At 40.6% G+C, this 15,633-nt stretch overlaps 1 protein-coding gene across 4 annotated transcripts in view; it reads right to left on the minus strand.

Annotated features, from left to right (window-relative positions):
* Positions 1-74: 74 nt before the first annotated feature.
* apbb2b (amyloid beta (A4) precursor protein-binding, family B, member 2b) overlaps positions 75-15,633 on the minus strand; it is a 55,921-nt gene continuing 40,362 nt past the window's right edge. For 3 of the 4 annotated variants that reach the window (XM_081608479.1, XM_008413134.3, XM_008413173.3), the window contains 7 exons: positions 14,121-14,248; positions 9,994-10,108; positions 8,491-8,578; positions 7,053-7,133; positions 6,811-6,926; positions 5,620-5,799; positions 75-4,034 (listed from right to left, as the gene is read on the minus strand). In XM_081608479.1, coding sequence (XP_081464605.1) covers positions 3,864-4,034; positions 5,620-5,799; positions 6,811-6,926; positions 7,053-7,133; positions 8,491-8,578; positions 9,994-10,108; positions 14,121-14,248 — 879 coding nt within the window. In that variant the 3' untranslated portion in view covers positions 75-3,863. Of the gene's footprint in view, positions 4,035-5,619; positions 5,800-6,810; positions 6,927-7,052; positions 7,134-8,490; positions 8,579-9,993; positions 10,109-13,305; positions 14,061-14,120; positions 14,249-15,633 lie in introns of those variants that run through there. The other variant, XM_008413163.3, reaches the window with a different exon arrangement.

Raw genomic sequence — 15,633 nt, forward strand, 5'->3', positions numbered from 1 at the left:
TTTTCAATGAAAAGAGATTAAAGAGGAAAAATGTAATGTGTGTGGTTTAATTCAAATACAAAGAGACCATGAAGTGTGTTTTATGCCATTTATTCTCACAATTGGTTACATTGCTAAAGTGTACAAATTGGTGAGCAGCAAACGGAAGCTAACACATCCATCGAATGGACTGTGTGTGTCTGTGAGTTTGACAGAAAGGCTGCGAGTCCACTGCTGCTGCCCTCTTCTTCCTCTTCCTCCTCCTCAGTCTGACGCTCTGAGCAGCAGTGGACCCTCAGCGGTAAGTGATCACTGTACAGGGTGAAGATATAATCCTTTATCTGCTTTGTTTCTGCAAACCGGGAGCTTTTTGTGACGTTTGAAGAGTCGACTGGGGTCTGAAATAATGACAGCATCGAGAGACTTGCTTCCAACTAATAAAATCAGTATATACCTTTTATAAAATAGAATAAATAAAATAAAAAATTGTTTTGTTCAATACACTCGGTCTCTCTTTCGACCATGCAACGCTCCTCGTGACTTTCCTTTTTCTCCAGATCAAAAAGAATGCATAGATAAAAATCGCACAGTTAATTTCAGCATCAACTAAAGTGTAAAAATGTCCAATCGCCTCCTCGCTTTTCATTATTTGCTCTCATATTTTCCTATCTACAACAATTTATATACGTATTTTACACTTTGGCCATTTGGTATGATTCAGAAAAGGCATTGCTTTTATAACGTATAAGAAAATAAAGAGACATTCAAAAATAAACACATAGCTTATAACGACGATAAACGTTACACTTAGTGGGTTTTCTGAACACACGGATGTCATCTTATTCACATGTCAACATCTTTCTGTGAAAAAGGGAAAGCCGCTGGATTTTCCCTTCAGTCTCTGTTACAAAACAAGTTCCTTTCAGTTGTGTGAATCCACTTTAGAGCTACGGGCAAGACAACAAGAAAGATGCACCAACACGAGTGTCTCGAGTTAGTACACCACGCAGAAACTGTTGACTTCTTCCAGCAAACTACCGACTCTCACTGAAGCAGAGTGTGCCATTTAGGTTTTACGTTATTATTGCATTACAAGCACATCAGGATTTATTTCATGGAGTCATCGAGGAAGACATAGAAGTGCAAGAAGTAAAAATAATGAAAAAGGCACGAAAATTAGTATTTTAAAAATCAAAAGTTAGAAATAGTTGGGCTAATTTATAACAAAATAAGCTCAACAGCAGCAAAGGGCCGAGGTTGTGCATCGCCTTTACCAAACGGACTGGTCATAACGCAGCATTACGTGTTGGTGTGTAACGATTTGACTTATTTATTTGAGATGGCACATGATACTGAGACGAGGATTTAAGTATTTTTTAGGAAACGTGGGAATTCATATTTTTGTCTGTTATACAGAAAAACTAATTGATGTTGATTATTTTAGTTTGAATGACCAAAATAGGTATATTAAAAAAATGTATGTTTGTTTTTTTTCCCCAGTGAAATTTCACAAATTTTAAAACTTTGGGATGAGACCATCTGCTTTTTCGATTTGGCCAATATGTATATAAAAAATAAATAAAACCAAATAAGAATTAAATCAAAGGCATGCTGGTTTATTTATCAAATTATTGTTTGCTATAGTGTTAAATGTGTAGGATGGCGGTCTTATTTTTCCAAGTCTTCCAATTGTAAAACAACAAAACACACATAATGCACACGAATATGAAACCATCAGAGGTGCTATTAAATAGTTTATACAGGTTACTTTAACTAAAATTCGTATTGAAGGCTGCCATATTGGACAAAAACTCTGGGCTGTAAGGCGAGCTCCGACTTTCTCAGTAGGAATTTTGACTGCAGGGGGCGCTGTTGTGCTTCCAAGTGGGAATTCTATAAGTCACGTGACGCTGCGCTAGCTCGCAGTGACAATTTTTTTCCATATGCGAGCGACATTTTGGTCTTAATAGTTCAGCGACATCTCACTGCTTCACGCTGGTCGATACCCCATGAGTCGACAAATCTTTTAGAAGGGCTGTTGATGGATTTAACACATTTTACACCAACTGAAGGCAAGTTCATCTGAATTATAGAAATCCTTTAAAGAAAGAAGCCATTGGTGGATTTAATGTCTCCACATAAAACAAAAACGAACTAATTTCATCATTTACCTTTCTTGAGATTGAACTATGTCATTAAACGTAAAAAAGTTTAAGAATATAGTCAAAAGCCAACAGTTTTTTCCTGGTGGTATACTAATTCTTTCATAGGACAACTGATCTATAACAATTAGTCTGCTATGCCTCGACCCCCTGAATTCATCTTGTATCACCTGTCAGATAATTGTTTTTAAGCACTCTTCCCAACATTAACATACGTTGAGTTAAACGCAAAGCTTCTGGTGCTGTGATTGGATAACGTTTTGGAGGCGGGGCTTAGCAAACTGTTCCGAGATTCAAGGTGGAATAAAAGATGGCCTTATATCCAAACATGTCAGATATGTGACAGTACAGAGCTAGACAAGGGAAACAAGGGGATTTGTGTGTGTGTGTGTGTTTTTTTTTAAAACAGATCCATGGCACTGGTGAAAACAAATTGAAAAGAAGATTTTCTTAAACAAAAGCACTCTGGCGTGTGGAAGAACCTTGAAAACGGATAGCAGCGCCAGAAAGTCCTGCTCGGTTTGAGCCCCTCCAACGTTCTGATAGGTTTTCCTTTGAAAACCGAAGGCTGAACACAAACAATCCTACAGAGATAGAAAAAAAACATTCCTAAAGTCTCCTTTTTCTTCCCCCAGGTGATCCACCTTTATTAGAGGACCAAGCGTCTCCAGAGAGTGAGGTGGGATTGAAGAGAAACTATCAGATTTCCCTCCAGCATGCTGATGTCTCTCTCCTGTGTTTGAAGCAGCAAGTCTAGCACTGAATACCAGTGAGGGGAAAACTGTCCCACAGCTCTTCCTCTGATATGGCTATTATCTGTAATTTCTTAAAAGATAACCAGAAAGAAGAAAAATAAAGAAAAACACGTAAACAGGAAGGATATGAAGGATGATTCAGGTGACGAGTCACCGCTCGTCCCAAGGCCAAAAAATATGCAGCCTTCTGATTTTCCTCCTCCTGTCTCTGAAAGCAGCAGCACTGTTTCCACATTGTTTCGAATGGTTCACATTTAGATTAAAAACAAACAAAAAACAAAACAAACAAAAAAAAGCAACTTCATGCACACTCAGCTGAACAGGTTGCACTGGAATCTCTCAAGTCCGTAGCAGCTTCCTTTGTTCATCCAGGAACAAGAACACGATGGCTTTTCTCGCTCGTTCTCTCTCTCTCTCTCTGCCTTTGTTTTGTTCTGACGTTTAGATTTACTAAAAGGACGACGAGAGGGAGAAGAGCCACTACAGACTAAAACGATGACAGGGGAGCGTGGCCCTGTGTGGAGCTTCATGCTGACAGGGCGCGGACACAGGTACACAGAAAGCATGTAGAGATGAGCGTTTTGGTCGGCGATGAGCTCGGTCATGGCACGCGTGCTGTGCTTGAAGGAGCGCCTCCTTGCTTCTTCCCTCTTCTCCTCGCGCCGCTACTGACGGAAATGAGAGTCATGTACACGACTATCTTGGATGCTCCTGCTTGATTCGGAATCGTGTTTTTTTTTTTTTTTCTTTTTTAACAGCTACTCGACTGAAAAACGCTTAAAGAGTTGCTTCCAAAAAAATTTTTAAAAAGAATAAAAAATAAAAGCCACTGGAAACTCCACCAAGCCTGTAGCTTTTTCTACCGCTGCTGGAGTCTGTGATGGAGACGGGGGTCTTGGCGGCGAAGCGGTGATGTTTCCGTGGTGACCGAGAGGCGTGTTGGGAAGCCCGTACCGGCTCGCCGCCGTTACTGCGGCAGCTCTGTGACGGGTCTCTTCTGTTTGAGGGTGTCGATGAGAGACAGGACGCCTCGCTTCACGCTGGTCGATACCCGACGGGACACGGAGTCTCCGGGGGGCGACGAGCTGCAGGCCTTCTGGGAGGGCGGCCGGGCCACCAGACACTTCTGATACCGCAGCTGAGAGACAACAAGGGAGAGAGAGAGAGAGAACATAGAGGGAAAACTGTAAATAACAGAGTTACAGATGCTGAGTGGACGGCGGTGGAGGTGTGTGTGTGAGAGAGAAAGAGAGACGGAGAGTCGAGGAGGAAGCTGGACCGGCGCAGGCTGCTGACTGTGATCAATAGTAATGACTAACGATTCTTGCCACCGTCAATCTGCTTCGGAGCGTGAGTCTGCGTGTGGCCGTATATCCAAAGTTCAGATGTGTGATCAATGGCCTCGCCTGCAGCGGACCAATCTCATATGTCAGCCAGCAGACGGAGAGGTGCAGCGCGACCCGACGGGCTGGCACAAACTCCACACACTGCAGATGGTGGTTTTGGGTTGTAAACACAGCAAACATAAGGATGGAATAAACACACTGTGAAATCATTGGTGTTCAGTCGTTCACTCTATTTTACTGTAGACAGTTATTATCACCAATGATGATAAGTTAAATAAAAAATATTTTTAGAAAATTACACACAGTGCCTTGCTGTAAGTATTCATATCCCCTTAATTTTGTCGAGTTTTTTTCATTTTTTTTTTTCATTTTATTTGTTGGTTTACGCACTCTTAATACTATATTTTTGGATCGTGTGAACATGCATTTTTAACTCACTGCAGCATTAATAAAATGTTTCCATTGGACCCTGAAACACTGACGTATTCAGTGCTGCACCTTAAAATGTCAAAACGAGCTAAATGGCTTTCAATAATTTTTAATATTGATCTGCGCCCTCCTGCTTAAAACGAACAACTATCAGAAGGGAAAAGAAAGTAGGCCCACTTTCAGACATAAGATACAAAACGTTATTGAGCATTCGTTATTTCACCAGCAATCAGTCGTAAGTAATTGTGCATCTGTGATTTAACTGTGGGTCAACAGGGAAGGATTTCATGTTTAAGGAGGAAATCAAAGCTGAAATACAAATTACATGTGCAGCCCTACCTGCAATATTAATCAAATTTATATTTAGCCATTATTGTTTTGACAGAGCGAGAGGAGAAATAAATAGTTTGTGCAGCTAATTACTGTGGGGAAAACATGGATGGTGCAGTTATTAACCTGATATGTTGTAGTCTTTGAACAGCCCAGTTGTCTGTGTGTGTGTGCGTGCGTGCGTGCGTGCGTGTGTGCGCGCGCGTGCGTGCATGCGTGTGTGTGTGCCTGTTATTGCTGCTGGAGATCAGACCAAAGCTAAATAACAATTTTATGCTATTTCACTGTTATGCATCTATTAACCTTCATCTCAAACGTCGCTACAGACAACAAAAATAATTGAACTGATTTCAGTTTCCTTTCAGATTTTATGCATGCCTTAAAATATTAAATGCAGACGTATCAAAGCAATAAACTTGGTTTCTTTGGTGTTAATTAGTGTTAAAGTAGCTACTTGTAAAGCAGAAGACTTTAAACACGGATTTTAAACACTGCGCTCTGAGGTTATTTATTCAAAGGGGAGAAGAAGTGAAACACAATTTCTGCCTCCAAACTTCAGTTTCGTAATCTTCCTACTTCTTCTCTTCGATTTGTGCGTTCGGGTCCAGTTGGGCTCACCATGCAAGCTGCCTGCACGGCTTCGGACACGCTTCCGGCATTGGGCTCACACCAGAAGACGTGGCAGTCGAAGCGATGGCCGCCAGCGTCCATGATGAAGGCAAACGAGCGCACGTCATGGCCGACGCCCATGAAAGACAGGAAGCGAACGCGGCACTCCACCAGCACCTCCTCTTCATCCTGGTCAGAAATATGGGTGAGAGATTCATCAAAAACATTTGATTTGAATAAGACACGAACACAACCACCGAACTGAGTTGTGCACTTAAACGGCCGTACATATTTATTCAGAGGTTCTCTGGCCGTCTTTCACTTTATGTGGAGATTCACAAAGAAATTAGCTGCCGATTAGAATCTGATGATTCCATAGACTGAAAATGTTCAACATTTCTAAGGGGTGAGCACACCATCTGCTGAAATACAATCTTCAAAGGCACTGAGGGATGAAAAGTGAAGCCCGTCTATTTTCAAAATCAATGAGGTGTTCACAATAAAGTCAGTCTCAATATAATATGTGGAGGATTATAACTGCTTTGTAATAACTTTTTATTAGGTTTTTACTCTACATTAAGCTCCTAGCTGAGGTGGATTTTAGTAACCAAAATCAATAAGTGCAGGGGAGAAGTTTGGCGATTGTAAAAAGCAACAAGAGAAGTGTCAAAAACATGGGTTACAAACGTGTTTAATATTTTCTTTTCAATACATTATCTTTTAGAGACCTGCCTGTCTTGCGAGAAAGCAAGCGAGAGCAAGACTTCAGGTGATAACTTTGTTGAACGAAGCACAGCAAAGTTTTTCTGTTTGAACTTTTGTAGTATTTAACCTCTGTCATCGAATAGGCTTCATTTGAAAGGTAGCCAGCCTTTAGGAAATCTCAAAGTTCGAGGGTGTTCCCTAAAGGCCTTTAGCACTACTGCAAGCGCAGAAAAACTTGTTCTCAATTACTTGTGGCTAAAAGAACAAAGTTCTTGTTTGCAAAAACGTTCATGAACCCGGGAAGCTTTCCTTCTCTTGACTAGAACACAAGAGACAGGTTCTGTCTCTCAAACAAGCTGTGAGAACTTAAAAACCAGGAACAGAATGACAGTACTTTGTTCTTGCAGCTTTGGGAGAGACAGCTAATTCCTCTGATCTTGCAAAGTATTTATTTTATTTAGTTTAGCGGTAGCAGTCAAGCAGCAGATGTCTGACCTTGTCTTTGCTGATGGTCACAGTGGCATCTGCCACATTAAGGGCCACAGGAGTCCAGTCTTCTCTGTTGGAAGAGCCAATCAGACTGTCAATGGCTCCGTTCAGTATGTCCATGCCTGGAAATGAGAATATTATAGCAAATCAAACAAGATTCACAAATGAAATCACATTTGCACCACATGCAACACTGCAGAGAAATTTTGAACTGCATTTGCAGGCACATATGAGCGCATTACACCGACCTATTGGTCTGGCCACGGGCATCATGCCCAGGTAGAGGACCTGAAACTTCTGAACCAGCTCCGTCTTTGGTGTGGGAAACTCTGATGGGAAAAATTCATCACGACATTAACAACAGCTTGGAGCAACAGGAAGTGTTTTACAATCTAGTGCATTAAATTACACCTTTTCCCACCTCAACATCAGGATCTCATGTTTCTGCTGCAACATATTTCAGTGTCAAAACCAGGCTAGAGATGAAACGACATCATGACCCAATTCAGTTTTATTTCATTAGATGAAATAAAAACCTTCAGTATAAAGTTCTTGTAAATTAAGTATTATAAACAAATATTTACTGGAAAAAAGGTGTCAGGAACAGGCAATCAGAGCCAAAGAGGAGGGTCTTAGCGATGGCAATCATGCTCAAGTACACGCACACAGGTGCTGCTCACACCCTTTGTGTCGCTCCAGCTAATAATTGCGGGTTTGCTGCAGAGTTCTCAAATTCTGAGACAGGGATTTGTAAGTTGTTCAAATTTAGCAATTTTCTCAGAACTCCCAATGCAGCTTTAATGGGAATTTTCAGTGCACCAATACTTGTGAAACCAGCTATTTTTTGTAAAAGAAACAACTATTTACAATTGTATGTACTGAACAAATGTGCTCAAATTAAAAGGTTGGGTTTTTCTAACTTTTCCCAAGAGAAATTATGCTACCTTAATAAAAGATTCAGGGTTTGGGGGTTTTTAGACATTTTTAAACCATTGCCAACAAATGTGTTTGATGAAATGACATGAAAGACTTTCTCCTTCATCTGTCTTGGAAATGCGACAGTGTAAAGAGGAGATGATGCAACACTGAGTCATTATGCTTGTGCACTGGATCCGAAGCCCTTAAAACCTGGAAGGCATTGGATCATTTTTCAGAATTTGTAGGTCTGGTAAAGAAACCGGTTGGGAGCGAGGAAGGACCCTACTGGGTGGTAAATATATTAAGAGTTTAAATGTGTTTACTTTTCTTTTATCATAATTGTTTTTTTTATTATTATTATTATTTATTTAGGGAATACAAATGCATTCACCAAATTATGGGCAGCCAATCTATTTAATTAAATAGTAATCAACACTTCTGCCAGCAGTAGAGCATAACCAAAACAAAGCTTTGTACCCGCAGACATAAACGTCACATCAGTGGCGTTTGATGACTCCAACATGACTTGTATTTCTAGCTGCTCTCGTGCTCCTGGTAAAAAAACACGCCGCTTTAGCAAAGAATGTTACTGTGAAACATTCACTGTGCTCCCACAGTTGATAACATTTACTGTTTTGTGTCTCTTGCAGAATTCGTCGTCTCTCCACACACGCACGCATGCGCTCGCACGCACGCACGCACGCACGCACGCACGCACGCACGCACGCACGCGCACGCACAAAGGGTGGATATGTTGATGAAGCGCACCTTGTAAAGGGAGGTCCAGTCCTGCCTGCATCCTGTCCTGGAGTGAACCTCCTGCCATGGCTTTGGCATTTTTTCGCTCTGTCATTATCTACGGAAAAGAAAGGATTTTCACACAGAGGCAGAAACGCGCGCACACACACACACACAGGAAGAAAAGGAAAGATGTAATAATGTGTGTGAAAGTGGATGAGAACAGGAGGAGGAGGGGGAGGAAAACAATTACACGAAAGAGCGCTGAGACTGTCATGCTGTTTACTCGACGAACACAGGAAAACACAGGGAAAATTAAACAGGTCACAGTTTAAAACTAAAAAGATAAAAGCTTTTCCTCCTGAGCTACAGTTTGAAGAAGTAAAGCAACAGAAGCAAACGGCTCAAAGAGAGAGAATCATTTGCACTTTTTCACTCTTCTATGCATCTAAAACACCAGACCTGCAAGCGCAGATGTCTTTAATCAGGAGTTTGTCAGATCAGCGGAGCAGTTCGGATATTTTCCAATGTTATACATTAGTTATATTTTACTACTCTTTCCACATCTTGAGAAAAAAAAAAACAACCACGTTGCTCGCTTCACCACTGCTTCTCTTCTTCAGTTAAACTCCCCACAATCCTGCAGTGCATCACTAACACACACCACATGACCCGCCTCCTCATCTTCCCCTCCAGAAACAATCAGCAACAAACAGGAACCAAATATGGCATCGTCATTGTGGAGTAATTAGTAGTGATGACGTTTTACAATAAGACTTAATGAGTAAGTGGGAGAGGGGGAACCCAACCTTTTTAGTAATACACTCCATGTTTGGTTTCAATGCACCGAGTTGGGGATTTACAATAAATTGGAACAACCAAGTCCCAGATGAACCTATAAAATGCTGCCGTTTCTACTGTGAACTGAACTCAGCTCCAAATAAGATCATAAACATGACTAACATGACATTTAAAAAGCCCCTGCAGGTTACGAATTAAAGCTTCAACTCTGCAAATATTTTATTGGAACAAACAAACATCTATTAATCCCACATTTGTAGCAGAAACAGTAAAAACAAATGACGGTTCAATTATTAGTATTCTGGCGCCGTTTTAAAATAGATCTCTATTCACAAGAAGAACCGTACAGAGTACAGTATGCCTCCTGATGATTGTGTTTGGGTAGAAGAAACAACAAGGATGCCAAACAACCTGAGCAAAGATAAAAAATAAAAAAAAACAAGTACACATATTGTAAAATAATAATGATGAGGTAAAACTGAAATCTTGGCAGGCAGTCGCATCACAGAACGAAGGTGGTGTTAAATTCGGCGTTTCCTGGCTGTCATCATCATTGGTGATAATAACTGTCTACAGTAAAATAGAGTGAACGACTGAACACCAATGATTTCACAGTGTGTTTATTCCGTCCTTATGTTTCCTGGGTGTGTTAATAGTGGGGTGCACCGGGCGTTCGGCTCATTATTCAACTCGACTTTGATTTTGCAGCATCTTGTGGCTGGAACAACTCACCCTGGAGCAGATCTCGTGCAGGCTTGTGGCGATGGCTTTGGCCGGCGTGTCACAGCGGAACACATGACATTTCAGGATCCTGGTGTTTTTGTCCCGCGCCACGTATGCAAAGTCCCTGAAAAACAAGACAAGTTGTGGTTTAACAGCGACATGTCTGGGTGCACAGACGAGAGCTGCGATGCAAACACATTCACACACAAACACACAACTTTCTTAGAAAACCCTGTTTTCCTACTGAAAGACAAACTCCTTCAGGTTCTATCAGAATTTCTCTGTATCTTGGTCAATCAACTCTGATGAGGTTAGATGAACCTGGTTTGTTCCCTAATGTTCTCCAACAAACCACTGAGGACATCAGATCTCAAACAGCTTGACAGCAACTAACAAGGTGACGTCTGAAAGATAACAGGCTGCACTTTTGTGTAAGGTTATCAGAGTCAATTCGAATACAGACGCAAGTCACGCTAATCAAATGTGAGTGAGTTCATGAGGCATAAATGTTTTTATCATGTCCTGGAAAAAAAACTTGAGGACGATTGTGGACCAGTCTAAAGCGTGGCGTTTCAAAACACACAGAGCCGAGGGTCTCTTTAAGCCAATATCCTCACACACATTCAAGCATTCCTGTGTGTCTGCACATCCAATAAAATAAAGATTGTAGCCCCACACAAGGACGCGGGAGGTCAACCTGTGTATTTGCGGAGGGCGATACAGGATATCAAAAGCTACAGTGGAAATCAGGAAAAAAATGAGATACAGAGGAAATTAAACATTAAAAACTAACAGATATGACAGAGGAGGGATTGTTTATGGGAGGGAGGAATGTGTTTACCTCTCTCTGTGTCCAAGGAAGCATGAGAGGAAAGGAGGACAGTTAGTAGAGAAATGGAAAAGACACACAACAATTGACTCCAGCAGTCTTGTTTCTACAAGCTGCAAAAAGCCAGGCTAACAGATATCTTATCACGTTTCAGCCAGTCACTTCTCATCTTGTTTGCAGCTGAAAAGTTTTAGAAAAAAAAAAATCAAAAGAATTTACTCAGAAGATTGTTTAAAAAAAAAAAAAGATATGCAAAAAGACGAAGTTGCAAAGAGGATTGAAGTGGTTGAAAAGTGAAAAAAAAAAAAAAAGATGAAATCCTGGCTTTCGCTAATTGGCTGCTCATGTTTAGAGTTTCAAAAGCAACATAAAAATGGTTTCAATTAAAATCACATGTCATTTTTACCTTTACTTCAAAGTCACAGCCTGCATTATACTGGTCTAGCACATAAACTCTACAAAAAGACACTAAAGTCAGGTTACTTGCAACATTAAAAAGTTAAAAGGGTGTGCATACATTTGTAAGCAAGTAAAAAACATGCAATTAAAGCAGATATTCTAAGACTGCATATTTGATATCAAATGTTTAAAATAATGGTGAAGGCAGGTGTAAAAAAAACAAAAAAAAAAACAAACAAAGTACAGTCTGAATAAAAGAAAGAAGTTACAGAAAGGGGAAGTGGAGAAACGAGGTGAGCGGCTGGGAGTGGCATCTCATTTCAAATGTAACGTGATCATTAGGTTAACGCCCGGCTGCTGAGGGAACCTACAATCCTTCGGCGATAAGCGAGTTTCACAGCATATCAGGAGATAGGTGGTCCCAGAGGTGCTGCTTGCACGGTGATAAAACAGCTACAGGCCTTCAGAGCAGTGAGGGAATCAGAGGGACAAATGAACAGAACCGTCCCTGCAGCAGTGGAACCTCTATCACAGAGCCACTGACAAATCAGTTGTCGGGCTTAATTGGCCCTGACGGCTGACCAACCAGTGAATACTTTAAAATGTTATGTTTTTCTTGACTGTGCCTAAGGGCTACAGCCCACCACACACCGTGCAGGACTTGAATATGTCACACTGCCTGTGCTCCACATTACAAAATCTTACCATCAACTCCTGTCTCACTACATGATTGAGCTGTAGGGGAATTTTGTCAGAAAGGTTCGAGAGACATTTGAGTCCAACAATAAATAGACGGAAAGTTTCAGACGCTAATGTGCTGATTAGCACATTAGGAGGAAAAGGGGGAAAAGGAGACGACAGTGGAAGCGTTCACGGTTGGAAAAAGAGGACTGAAGTCGAGGTGTTCAGTCACACTGAATTATTTATTTTTTTTCTCTCAGAAACTTTATGTCCTCGCCAGATATTGTGAATATAAAGTACTCTTTGGTGATAGAAGCTCTAAATCAGTGCTCTGTCTGTTACACTACAGCCACTGAATTAATTTTGTGAAGAAATATTTTGCTTCAGAGAGCCAATAATATCACAGTGTAAACCAGGCTTAAGTCTTAAAAACAACAATACTCCATGTGGACACTTACTGAGTTAAGAAGTCCCTAGCTGAGTTATTTTCTTTAGTGTCATTGAGATGTTTAAAATGAAGTCAGGAGAACCAAGGAGCTGTACAAAGAACTTGTAAATTAATCAATCAGGTTGCTGGACAAAGAGTGCAAGACATTTAGCTGCAAACAAGAAGGCTTAATGAAGTCCAGCTAAAATTGTTTAGTAGTTTATTCTTTTGAGCTTTTAAGCTCATTCTGTAACTGAACATGTTGTTTTGTGAAATGTTCGCAGAAATTTGGAAATCTCAGTTATGGTAAGGACCTATATTCTTGAAAGACAGAGAGACTGCAGTGTTAGTGATGCTAGCTGAGCTAAGTGCTAATCCGAGTCGCAAAAGAACATTTAAATCTTAAACTCATTACTTTCAAAACTGTAAAACCATATTTCATAGCAACTCTTGTCAGATACACAGCTCCTGATCAAGTAATTATTGAACACTGACTTTAACCTAGAAAAATTACATTGCAATACGGTTTCTTATAGCTTTGTATAAAAAAAAAATTAACATAAAAAATTAGCCAGTAAAACTTAAAAGTCTTAAGTCAATGTACAAACTACATGGGCAAACCTATTATGAACCTTAGTACTGATTGCAATAAATATTTGATCAACTTTGATGTCACATATTTTACTATTAATGAGAAAAATGTTTCTCTTTTCAACCAAGAAAAGAAAAGAACATTTAAAAATCTACAGGTTTACATTATACATTTGCCATCATTCAGGCATTTCAGTCGATCTATTCAGTCCCTTGCAACAAGCACATGCATCCACTTCACTTGAGTTTTTCAAAATCGCAATAAGCACGCACCGGATCAGAAGACGCAAACGCAAATCCGAAGCATCAGATTAGAAAACCCTCAAATTTGAGGTTTTTCCACTTTTTTTGCAAACGCAACGAATCAGAAAATGATGGGATCAAATATACTCACAGAGGTCTGTTTTCTTCTCTCAACGCGTAATCCTGAAAACTGGAGTATCTTTACACACTCGCACCGATTCTCAGTGATGCTGCAGGCTCCTGCTCTCCCTTTAACCTGTCTGATCCACACCCTGGTAGAACTAACTAAACCTCCCCCTCTCTGGCAGCTTTTTCTCTCTCTCTCTCCCGTTGGTTCCCTCACCATGCCGCCCCCTCCTCCTTTTGCTGCAGCTGAGCTGCTCTCACTGCTTTGACACTCCTGACTGTCGATGTGCAAAAGACTCGCGTTAATGTCATTAGACGGAGTGATTTTAGGTCAGCTCAGTTGTTCTGGAGGATTTCAGATCGAATAACGAGGTGCAGTCATGTGTGAAGTGATTGTAAAGGAATTCCCACCCACTCCAGTCTACATCATCCCTTAAGCTGGGTGTTTTGCTTGAAGCGGTGAACAGCTCCCCCTAATGGTCACAGAGCTGCAGCATCGATGCGAAAGGTGATGGCAAATGGATGGAAGGTCTAGTAGTAGTGCTTTTTAATATCCTTTCTGAATGAACAATGGCGAAGAGCCTCCTTAAAATGTTCCTTTCATTAATTAATCTAGCTTCATCATCAATCATGAACTCCATCCTGTCCTCATGACCTTATACTGAGACGGGAGAGTCGAGAAAATTATCAAAGAATTAAATATTACATTTTAAAAAAAGAAAAAAGCGAGCACAGAAAATAAATGCCAACAGACAAATGAAAGGTAACTTGCACCACTGCATCTTAAGCCCAAATTACTATTGAAGTAAAGAAGGACAAGAAAGTAGAACTGCAACTGACCTGCCATTGTCCCGGCCAACACCCCAGACCCGGATACTGGCAATGGGCTGGGAATGAAGCACGCTGCGGTCCATTGGGTCGACCAGGTTCAACATGTTGTTCTCCAGCACCAGGTACATATCCTTCCCCTACACACAAACACACACACACAGATGAATAAATCACTCAAATATCAGAACAGACAGTCCTAACTTCCTGCTGCTGTATCAGAAACATTTATGTACCTGCCTACACATTGCTGGCACAAGTTTCTAGATTTCCTTCTTGCGTTTTCATAACATCCTGGGCATGGGATGTGGGTAGAAACCATTTTTACTCTGAACCCAAGACTAAAAACCAGAAGGTTCCCCGTAAGATCTCGCACTCCCTGTCTCTGGTTATCAAAGCCACCCACAGATGAGCAACAAGTCTCATCTTAAAGTCAGTGTTTGTTTTGCTACTTCAGATTATACATTGATAGTTTTGTTTAATTTTTTTTAATTATTGCTTAATTGTTAATCTTCTACTATGAAAAGCGATGATGTTGTCTTTAGATGTGCTGCACTACATGTGTTACTTTGGTAACTTTATTTCAAACCTTCTGGTGTTCTGCATTTCGACCAGACCCATTTAAAGGACCACAAGTTAAGCTCAACCTTAATGTGAAGCTACATTCAAATCAAGGTTGAAATACGTCTGTAACTACGTCTTTCTGTAAGCTCTGACTGAGCACATTTAAATGCAACTGCACCAACATATTCTAAGAACAGACTTATCAGTAAGCCATATAAAAACAAAGAGGAGACATGGAAGAACCGTTGTAGACTAACAGAGTAGAATGGTTGTAGATATTCACAACTGGTCAAACTGCGGTCGTCAAAACAAAGTCAAAGCAGTCCTTCAAAGTACTGCATGGTTGTAATATTTGCAATACATTCAAAATTCTGCTTTTCAACACTGCATTTTGTCATTTGGATGAACCTCCGCTGTGTCTTGTTCCCTCAACTGATAGTAGATCTTAGAGAATAAGACACTAATGACTGTTTGATGCATTGTGCTCATGCAAAAGAAAGAAGTGTGTGGAAAAATCTGAGCTAATCACAATTGATACTGCAATATTCAGTGATATTGCAATCTAATTAATTGCTAATTGTGCAACCATAAACAGCTGGGTGCGTGACCCAACCAGCCAGGTCCTGTACTCACAACTATGTGTGTGCAACACTCCATCAATACAGGATGATCAGAGTGACTGTCGCTCAGTAAATCTCGTCTTGTGATCAATGAAATAAAGTCATGTGAACTTTTAAAAGAAGAAGTTTGACTTGATTTCCACCTCTACATCTGAGGGCTTTGCCAGTAGGGAAATATGCTACCATATGATATTAGTGTGTGTGCGTGTGTGTGTGTGAGTACATGTCCAGCTATCCTATTGAGGATCCTTTCTGGCATATTTACTAAACCAAGTGGGTCTTATCTGGACCATAGCCCAGTCCTAATCTGATGTACCCCGTTGTGCAGGGTTAGGGGTTAC

Source organism: Poecilia reticulata, chromosome 1 (assembly GCF_904066995.2).
Source record: "Poecilia reticulata chromosome 1, P_reticulata-male-v2, whole genome shotgun sequence".
NCBI lineage: Eukaryota > Metazoa > Chordata > Actinopteri > Cyprinodontiformes > Poeciliidae > Poecilia > Poecilia reticulata.